The following is a 10,593-nucleotide window of genomic DNA, read 5'->3' as shown; positions in this document are numbered from 1 at the left end:
ATCTTGTCAGCTTCTCTCTTCCTGTGACTTGAGACATGGTTGGAGGGAAGAGGTGGAGCAGTTTTTGCTGTCCTGTCTGTTGTGTGTCCAGCATAAACCAGACAAAAGAAGATCAGCTGGTCTTCACCAAGATACTGGCCCTTGCTTGTTGCTGGATTGTTGCCTGTTGTCAAGGGATGTAGAAGTCAAGACTGGCTGCTGCTGTTTTCCTTCTGCAGGTTTGTACTCCCCTGTTCGCTGTGGTTTTGGTTTCTGCACGTTTCTACCTCCATGTTTGTTTTTCATTTTTAATGCTCTTGGTATTGTGCTGATTTCCTTGTGCTGGAATTTGTTAAACTGTACTTGAATCTGATTATTATTTAATTCAGATGTCCTGAGTAGTAAGCTTTAGTGCCTGAAGCGAACCAATACAAGATTTGCTTGAATTACACAGTAAAGGTCTGTTTAATCAGTCAGGGTTATTTCCCGGCTTTAAACACACCTACATACATATGCACACACACACACACACACACACACACACACACACACACACAAACCTGTATGGATATCTTCATAGGGACTCTCCATTCATTTCTATGGGTAGAACCCTAATCCCAGCTATGTTGACCTTAACCCCTTCCAAGCCCTAACCTTAACCACAAGAAACCAAACAAAATACGACATTTTTAGTTTTTTGATTGCATTCACAGATTTTTTATGAACTGAGTTTCCCCTTGTGAGGACTGAAAAAATGTCCTCTACAAGGTCAAAATTATATTGTGGGGACATGTGGTGCCCCTGTTGCAACATATACATGCAATATATCGCCAACAAGATCAAAGATTGCATCCCTGTTCTTTTAAAGTGCTGCGTTTTCCCGTAAACCCAACGTCACCAACATTCCATCCATCTGTATTATCTGCAAATTATCTCGAGAAGCAGGAGACATTTTCTACAGAATGCCAACCAAAGAAGCTGATCTTTTTTAACCACATGACTGCACAACTGTACTTTTAAATTTATTATTCACTCTTTTTTAAATATATTTTATTGCTATTTTGTAGCATTAGTGGAGAACACATACAGACTTCCATTGTGCAGAAAGCATTACAAAGATATTGTACTCCTTATTATTTCGGATTCTTTTTTCATATTCTTTTTATTACCACCATTATAAATATTAAGTATATTTGTATTTCACTGTAGACTATTTAGCAATACATGTTGGTTTAGATACCTTGCTCTACATCATGAGGGCCATTGGCAGCACTCTGGCAATTGTGCTGTATTACCAGGAGTGAAGCCCATTTTTCTGTACTATAACCAAATGATTACACAACTGCAACTTGACTTCAACTGGACCAACACTCGATACAGTGCCCTCCAGAATTATTGGCACCTTTAATAAAAATGAATAAAAATGGTTACAAAGAATAAGTGTGTATGGTCAATTAGTTTATACTCACATTGAAAAAATGAAAAATACTGTGTTTAATTGAAGTAAAATAATGCTGTCAAAATGAGCTAGCTTAGCCATTTCAAACCTTCTCCTAAAGTCACTTCAGTATTTGCAGCAACCATCCAACATGCCCATAAATTTTTACTTTGTTTGATTTAGATAGGAAAGTGGAGATCATAAAGTTGACTAGATTTAGGCAGAAGATGGTTACATGATTTTTGTTCAGAGCGAGAGAGAGAGAGATGGCACAACTGAAAATTACTGCATTCACCTTAAGTTGTGTTAATTTATTAACATACAGCTGGGAAAATTGACCACATCAACATTTTTCTCAGTAAATATATTTCTAATGGGGTTATTGACATGAAATTTACATCAGATGTCGGTAACAACGAAAGTAATCATAACAAATAAAACCATGAATTAAGTTGTGTAATAAAGTTATGTAATATGTAATAAAGGGAAATGACTAAGAATTGAATGCATGAAGAAAAGAAGGTGCAAAAAGGCACGGAGAGCCAAGAAACCAGGTGAAATCTGTCAATATTTAGAAAGCAATCCTGCCCCCTATCAGTGTACATTAATATCAGCTGGTTTAGTCCTAATTGATGGCCAATAAAAAGGTTTCTTGTTACCAAGGTATCACAGAAGAAGCATTTCATGATGGGAAAAAGCAAAGAGCTCACTCAAGACTAAATTTAAGAAGTTTAACCATTCTCTCCTTTACCATGGTCCTAGGCCTAGGATAGCTTATGTCTTACTCCATCCCTGAGGCTAAGGTTAGTCTTGAATTTTTGCATTCATTCATTTAATCGTGTTCTCTCCACGTCAGTTTAGAATTTGTCTACCACACTAGAGGAATAATAATAATAATAATAATAATAATAATGTTTTGTTTATATAGCACTCTTCTCACACTCAAGGACGCTTTACAATGCAAACAATGATACAGAAAACAATGCAGACGCAGCAGCAACAATAACAGCAGAACAACAACAGGAATGTTGCATAGTAGTAGTTACATTATAACATTCGTGGAATAAATGAGTCTTCAACTGAAGCTTCAAAATGTTAAGAGGCTGTATCTCTCGCAGACTGAGGAAGTGTGTTCAATAGTGTAGGTGATGTCACACAGAACGCCCTGCCACCCACAGAGGATAATCTGAATTTAGGTACAGTAAGAAGGTTGGAGCCCGATGATCTTACTGTGCGAGCTGGGGTGTATGGAAGAAGAAGGTCAGACAGATAGTGAGGGGCAAGTCCATGGAGAGCTTTGTAGGTGATTAGTAAAATTTTATATTTGATTCTGTAAGTGACAGGTAACCAATCATGAAGAATCGGGGTGATGTGGGCGGATTTTCTCATACAGTATGTGTTAGCAAACAGGCAGCAAAGTTCTGAACATATTGTAGTTTGTTGAGAAGTTTTGCCAGAAAGGCCAGAAAGCAATGCATTACAGTAGTCAGTAAGGTGGGTAGTGATGAAGGCATGGATTAGTGTTTTAGTGTCCGCAACACCGGGGGATGGACGGAGGTGAGAGATGTTGCGGAATTGGAAAAATGCAGTCTGTACCAGAGAGCTAACATGTGACTGAAAGGTGAGAAACTGATTGAAAATTATGCCCAAGTTACGAACTGTACTTGACGGTTCTACCAAGACTCCATTAACATTAATTTTCATCTTAGACAGAGTGGATAGAAGTGATTTAGTACCCACCAGTAGAATTTCCATTTTATGAACGTTAAGCTGAAAAAAAATTTGAGTCAACCAGGGTGTGATTTAGCAGAGACAGTTAGTTAGTGAAAATGGTGACATGGATGTACTAGTGTGAGCACTTACATATAATTGAGTGTCATCAGCGTAGCAATGGAAGCTGAGATCATAGTGACATATAATTTGACCTAAGGGAAGCATATACTGTAGATGGTGAAAAAAGTTGGGCCTAGAACTGATCCCTGGGGGACACCCTGTGTGAGAGGAGCAGTATCAGATTTATGTGACTCCGGGTGACCTGCCCCTCCTCCCCAATAGGAGATTGCGGGGACAGGTGGTGAAGAGGGTCAATTCATCGCCTTAACCCGACGCCTAGCAGATGACCCATTGCTTAAAGTGAGAGTGGAGGGAAGGGAAATCCCTTTCCTAGTGGAAACAGGAGCTACAAGGTCAACAATCAGAGAGGAGGAGGTGTTGGGAGTCCCTATCACTGGCAGAACTGTAAAAATAATCTCAAGTAGGAGCCTAGCAGTCGAGACATGTTCTGGTAAACTGAGCAAAATGGGTGGATTTTACCTTGCCACCAAGGTGAAACAATAGAATTTGAGAATTGTGTTTGTTATACGTTTGAGCTTGGTTCATTGGTGTTTTGTGACCAATCAGGATTTAGACACCCTTACTGCGAAGTGGGAGTTATGGTTTATCAACTGGTTGCTCGGTGAGCTCCGGGCGATTTGGTACCGAATGCCAGAGTGTGATGAGAGTGCTTTGCTGGAATGCTGGAATAAAAGAGATTTCCTTTACCTCATCAAACTGAGAGGTCCGACTTTTATTCTAAGTGTTATATTTTAAATTTTTCTACCACAGTACCTTCATGAAGGACTGTCAGGTCCTTTTTGATGACTGGGAACAGGGGGATTATGGGAGGCTGGAGGTGTGGATCATAAACTACAGGTACATTGTGGTACTTTACCATGTTTCTCGAGGGATCAAATAGGTCCTGAAGGTCTTGGAGAAGGTTGTGGCATTTGCTGGGAAGTTTTTCCCAGGTGCCTTGTAGTAGGGACACAGGAGACAGATTCAACCCACTGCAACACAAAAAAAATTAACATGAAGGCATTCTAGTTCTGCACGGAGAGAGGGTTAAAACATGGACTTTGTACTGGCATTCACCCATTTGAGGTACCTGATGATGGCGAAGAAGGAGCTGAAGTTCTTGCACTCATGGCGGTAGAGTGCAATCTTGTTGAAGTGCTTGATCATCTTCATCCTCCTTTACTGGTTGGCCTCATGCACGATCTCTGATGCCACCCAGAAGGTCTCCTGTTTGACCAGCTCTTCAAACTTCTTAAGGATTGTAGATCCCATCTTGGATTTCAGCTTGAAGAGGCTGTCAATGTATTCAGTGGGCTCAATGTTGCATTAGAGTTCAAGGTTTCTCAAGGAGAGCTGTATGGCCACCATCTCTGTGCTGAGTGGTAAAAGGGAGAAGTTGCTCTCCTTGAGGAGGTCTTGTTGTACTCAGATGAGGATGCACATCTCCATTTCTGTGTTCTTCTTCAAGTAATATCTGAAACATAGGGGTAACACACATGCTGGTGAGGACCACACTATATACCATTTATGGTTTACCTTAGCATTCGTGTGGAATATCAAGATTGGCACTCTGACATGTCCTGTCAATAGAAAAATTGTTGCTCGCTGACTATAGTTTGGATACCAAGGTACTTTGATGAAAATACATAGCGGGCTCAGGAGGTGTGCCTAGCAGTAGTTGTACAGGTGAATGGCGCCACCAAATGGCATACAGTACTCACCATTTAAGGGGTTTTACGATGTACTCATCTCTCACTATCTCTCATGGTTAATTTAATTATTAATTTAATGCTTTTGAAATTTTCAAAGTAAATAATATACTTTGAAGTAAGTAATATAATAAAAGAAATAATATAATGTAGTTGAGTACATTTTTAAAAATCTAATGCAATTTCGTCATTTCCTACTTCGACTGCTTAGACATTTTTAAGTCAAAGTTCAACCGGAGTTATAAATGTTTTTAATATAGTTGCATGTTGATCTCCTCATGTCTTTGACATATATCGTTCCACTGGGGGGCGCCTACAGATAAGCTGCGCGTTATGTGCATATTATCATAATAATTCCTCAGGGGTGACAGGGCGCTGGAAAGTGCCTCTGACATCCGGACTCCACAGTGAAGCGGCAGCGCAGCACTGATCGTCTAGAACGCGCCGCGCAGGCACTGTCGTCCGGGTGACGTGGGACGTCAGGCGCGTGCCTGTTGCCTTGGCGACTGGGGCAGCATTCGATGAAAAGGCAGCAGCGCTGGAAGCACCGCGGTACCGAAACTTAACCCTGGCATTAGAACCACACCAACATAATAGGTTGATTGCCACTAAACCGTGAGTAGTGTCCTTGCATGCCCAGGCTTCACACGCTATATGTTATGTTTTTAGACAGAAGATGTGTATGCCGTATGTAACTAGCGGGTCGGACTGCATCTAGACGCCCGTTTCCGGTTAATATAAGCATTTTTCATAAAATGTGGCTTTTTAAGATGAATTTTGCAGACTGTAGGTTTCCCACTTTCGCTTTTCAGAAGTTATGAGGATTCGACGAAAGTCTGGCCACGCCCCCCCCCCCCCTCCGTTGATTGCGTCCGCAAATTGTACTCTGAATTGTACATTGATTTAATTTAAATAATTGATGTTAATGTGAGCTGTTGTGCACACTGCATTTGTTCTTATTTACGCTTATAGTAATTGTGCTTCTTGTAGCTCCCAGATATCCACCCACCCATTCATGCAGTCATGCAGCATGTTGACAGTGTCAGCATCAAACACTGTACCTTTGTGCCACAATGTGACCCCTATGCCTTAACCCCTTCAGTGCATCAGGTTTCCCGTCGAGAGTGAGTAGGAGATGCAGAACGGGAGGCTGTACCCCCTAGTGCCCGTGAGCAGGGACAGGGTGGTCTCCAAGTTTCCTAAGGTAGGAGGTCACTGTGAAAATCATCCCTTCAGCACCCGTGTGCAGCAGTCAGCAGCAAATTTCAGGAGCCCCTTCATTCTAAATGCCAGTATCCAGAACACCTTCCGCCATATTTGTTTCTCATCTCTTTAGTGAAGACCCTGCTCTGTAGGCCTCCACCACTCATGAAACAGCAGCACTGAGATCTTCGTAATCTTTAAGAAATCAACTCACAGAATATTCACCTTCTCCAGCACCTTGACCTGAAGAAACCATGTCCATTTTCAAAGTTCGTGGCGAGGGACAGATTGTATCATTCAGTGACCCGTCTAACATGAAGCTGCAGGAATGAAGAGTGTAAAAGGGACATCATTGTTTCTGTAAACGGCCATGAAATTAAGTTCTGGTAACGACTAGCTCTGCTATTAGTGAACGTTTCATGTAGACCCAGGGGAAAGAAATGCTGCTGTTTTTGAAATATTGTGATTCTGTAATTATTGAATTAATCTCAAAGTAGTAATCTGATGTGTGATTGAAACATAGGTTGATTTAATTGAACAATTGAAAAGCTGGTCCTATGAAGTAAGTAGGGTTTGCTTAAATATCTTTATTCTGTGTGTTTAACTAGCCAATGGGGTTTATCACACGTCATGTTTGCTGTGTTTTCCATCTCAGTGCAGCTTAATGATTGAACAGAGAGCTCTGCAAAAAGCTGGGAAGGGAAAAATGTACCCAAATGTCCTTTTCATGTTAATGTCACCATCTGTAAGTGGTGTGTGGTATTACTGGGTTCAGTATCTGTGTCTGTGCCCAAAAGGGTGTTGGTTTGAGTCCCATGACCAGCAGAGTGAACATAATCTTTGGGCCCCGCAACCGCTTTAAGGATGCTGGGTGATCGTGCACTTGGGGGAGAGGGGGGTTTAATCAATTGTTCGCCTGGGTAGCACCTTAATGAGCTCCTGCGATTTCACTGAGGCAAGATCCCCAGAGGTTGTCGCCTCTGTCTTTGCTGAGCGCAGAATAACAGCGGTACGGTGGATGCAGCAGGAGGTGCAAAAGCAGTCTGGTCCGCCGGCCATGTGCAGGCAGAATATTAGCCTGTGTGGTGGTGCGTGATGCCGTGTGCCCCTGTGTTGCAGTGCTACACTCCTCAGGCCTGCCTACAGATGAAGGATCACTGGCACTCCCAAGTAAAGAGTGCCTGTCAGGACTGTGAGGCCAGGAGTGCTGGGTAAGTGTCCCTTTCTGCGGCAGCCTTTCCCTTACCTTCCATTACTGAGGAACATCAGGATAAAGACCAGCCTTGGTGGAACACTCCATCCTAGCATGGCCGCCTTCATGGATTCGCAGGAATTAGGATGATGGAAATAATTATACAAATGGCAACCCTAAAATCTGTCCTCTTTCCATCCCTGGAGGATGGCCATGTCTAAGGTGGTGGTGGTTGGAGACCTCCACGTGGGGAAGACATGTCTCATCAACAGGTAAGGTGTAGTGCAGCTGCAGCGAGGCCTGTGATTATTACACTGTCCTGCCCAGCAAACTGAGGACATGCATCTGCTGAGAAAGGGGCGTGGCCATCAGATATTGCAGTATCCTGAGGGGCGTTCCACAAAGCAGGATTTCTCAATTAGCTGGGTTAGCTTCAGCTTGTCCAATAGAAATGATTCTTACCTAAACTCTTATTGGATGATGACTTCTAGCTTCAGTTAACCCATATAACTGAGAAATCCTTCTTCGTGGAACACCCCCCTGGTTTACGGGAAATGAAAATCATAACACATCCTAGAACCCAGCCATGACTCTGAAAGAACTCTAGAATGATCAGATCGACATTTATGGTAGTGAAGTGTTAATTAGAGTTAGACTGATTAATCAGAATGGTCATTAATACCAGGAGCAGGCCAACTATACTTCATTTTCATTTAAATATTGTATTTGGATACTAGATGATATAAGTAGTTCTAAGTAGCTGTACTAGTGGAGTAGCTCACCAGTTCTTGGTTCATATTAAAATGTGCATGTTTCCACATTTGATGTCACAGTAATTTAATGGGTATATTGTACACTCAGAGGAAGAGAGGTGCTGTTCCTTGCGCTATAATGATGTTTGTATGGTGAATTCCTTAATACAAGTGACGTACAGGAGACCGCATATTGAATAGTGCTAAGAAAATAAGGTCGCACGATCACTCCTCCCTACAGGTTTTGCAAGGACATGTTTGACAGGGACTACAAGGCCACCATTGGGGTGGACTTCGAAATCGAGAAATTTGAGGTGGCTGGTGTGCCCTTTTCCCTCCAGATGTGAGTGGGCCTCTGAGGGTGGGGTGGGCGGGGGGGGGGGGGGGGGGGGGATCAGCAGGACTAACATTACTGCTTGTCCTGCTTTTACTTTTCTGTAGCTGGGACACAGCTGGCCAAGAGAAGTTCAAGTGCATTGCATCCGCCTATTACAGGGGTGCCCAGGGTAAGAATACCCCCCCCCCCTCTTAATCACAATGATATACAGTAGCATACAGAGGGGCCGCTTCATAATCAAAGTCTGTTTCTTTCACATAGAAGTTACTAAGGGCTATTTCTCTTCTCAGTGATTATTACAGTCTTTGATATGGCAGACATTAAAACCTTGGAACACACACGGTGAGTGGGTGGGATGCGAGGTTTGCAAAGAGATTCATTCACAAAATATTCAGATCTAAACCCATTCAATGTGGACTGCTGACAGCTCTGCTTCTCCACCATGTCTTTAAACCCGTCCCTGTCCCCACCCACAGCCAGTGGCTGGAGGAGGCGATGAAGGAAAACGAGCCTGGGATGTGTTTTGTGTTCCTGGTCGGGACCAAGCGTGACTTGCTGGTAGGAGCAGGCCTATGAACACATGACCGAACGTCCCGCTTTTTCTCCGAACAGCGAACGCCCCACTGACCTCCCCCGTGTCCCCCCTGTGATGTTTTGATCTCCCCAGTCACCAGCTGAATGCCAGAGGACTGAGAGGGATGCCGTTAGGATGGCGGCAGACATGCAGGCCGAGTTCTGGTCCGTTTCTGCAAAAACAGGTAAGTGGGTGGGTCTGAGTCATAGGGGGGCGGAGCTGAGCTGCGATCTGTGCTCTGTGTGTTGGATTGTCCAATCGCCGCTGTACGCGTCGAGGGTGATGGGTTTGCCTGAGCCTGGCCCTGTGCCCTCTTCCCAGGGGAGAATGTGCAGGATCTCTTCTTCCGTGTCACAGCACTGTCATTCGAAGACTCCGTGCTGCAGGACCTGGAGAGAGCCGGCACCCCCAGCGGCATAGGGGCAGGAGGCCTCATCAGTAAGTGGGGGGAGGACTGACGTACAAGTGGGTGGGATTGTAAGGGAGGGAGGAGGAGGGAGAGCACCAATCACACTGAAGCCAGACACTTTAATCACAGGACAGAGGGAGACAGACAGAATTGAAACAGGTGGCGGTGGGTGACATCAGACCGATTAGGAGTCTGTGTTGGTAGGAGTGTATGGGCTGTATTAGACACCTCCTGTGATACCATTTATATGCTCAGTGATCTTCGAAGCTCCCCTTTGGCATCTTCCCACGTCACCTTGATTTTGGTAGGGATTGACGGCACCTCAGCAGAGGGACCCCAGTCTGGTGCTAAGAGGTCACTGTCCTGCTGCTGATGGGAGGCAGGGGATATCTGAAGAATGGATCACCTTCAAGTGTACCCAGAAGGGACCCAAATATCCAAAGGGACAAGCCGCCACAAGAGCAGGACTCGGAAGAGGTCAATTATACCCTCCGGCCACTAGGTGGCCATGTGATCTGCCTGGCCAGCATATCCAGTTGACATGGATCATAAATAGTGTGTTTAATGCCCTCTTCAGTATTGCCTGCTAAACTGAAAAAGCCTTTGCATTGAAGACTAAATCTGTCCTTTTGTGAGACGTCGACCGCACTGCCTGCAAAGTGCTCCTAAAGTAACAGGCATATATTGTTATAGCAGTTTTCAGGATAATTAGCATTAAAAGTGATAGTTACTAGATATTAACTGGACTCTTCCTGAAACACATGTTAGCCTGGCTGACTGGGCTTCTTATACAAATTGCTGTTGTCTTATGATCAATAAAGATTGTTTTACCAAACAAAGACAAAAATCTATTTCATGTCTGTGATCATGTCTTCTGTATCAAATGTTTCTAACCACCAGTCATCATTAAAAATGAGCTGCCCAATATTGTTAATCAGATACGACGGATGAAACTGTTGAATTTTTGTACTTTACTGTGTTGTGTTTGGCGTCATCTGGTGGCGACTAATTAAAATTTCCACAACAGTTTCATTAGTCTTTCCTAAGTGCGCTAACCTGTTGTTTAATACATTTAACCGAGACTCATGATAACAGAAGTGGAACCTGTATTATACTGATATTTACTGTTTATTTATGTTTTTTTTTTTTTACAACCGTGCTCACATT

The 10,593-nt window shown here is 43.4% G+C and overlaps 1 protein-coding gene across 4 annotated transcripts; it reads left to right on the top strand.

Annotated features, from left to right (window-relative positions):
- The first annotated feature begins 5,452 nt into the window (after positions 1 to 5,452).
- On the top strand, positions 5,453 to 10,267 carry rab36 (RAB36, member RAS oncogene family). Of its 4 annotated transcripts, none has more exons than XM_049021448.1 (11): positions 5,453 to 5,574; positions 6,062 to 6,163; positions 7,282 to 7,373; positions 7,561 to 7,626; positions 8,348 to 8,449; positions 8,548 to 8,612; positions 8,734 to 8,785; positions 8,920 to 9,001; positions 9,111 to 9,201; positions 9,339 to 9,455; positions 9,735 to 10,267. In XM_049021448.1, exons 2-11 carry the CDS (start codon positions 6,095 to 6,097, stop codon positions 9,797 to 9,799), a joined length of 801 nt encoding a protein of 266 aa, XP_048877405.1. In that variant the 5' UTR covers positions 5,453 to 5,574; positions 6,062 to 6,094; the 3' UTR covers positions 9,800 to 10,267. The 4 variants fall into 4 exon arrangements, with proteins under 4 accessions (XP_048877405.1, XP_048877407.1, XP_048877406.1 ...); XM_049021450.1 differs by lacking the exon at positions 9,735 to 10,267 and adding an exon at positions 9,556 to 9,713; XM_049021449.1 differs by having other exon boundaries at positions 5,461 to 5,552.
- The last annotated feature ends 326 nt before the right edge of the window (positions 10,268 to 10,593 follow it).

The sequence above is a fragment of the Brienomyrus brachyistius genome, chromosome 7 (assembly GCF_023856365.1).
Source record: "Brienomyrus brachyistius isolate T26 chromosome 7, BBRACH_0.4, whole genome shotgun sequence".
In the NCBI taxonomy this organism is placed as follows: Eukaryota; Metazoa; Chordata; class Actinopteri; order Osteoglossiformes; family Mormyridae; genus Brienomyrus; species Brienomyrus brachyistius.
This window is presented reverse-complemented; position numbering and strand designations above follow the sequence as displayed.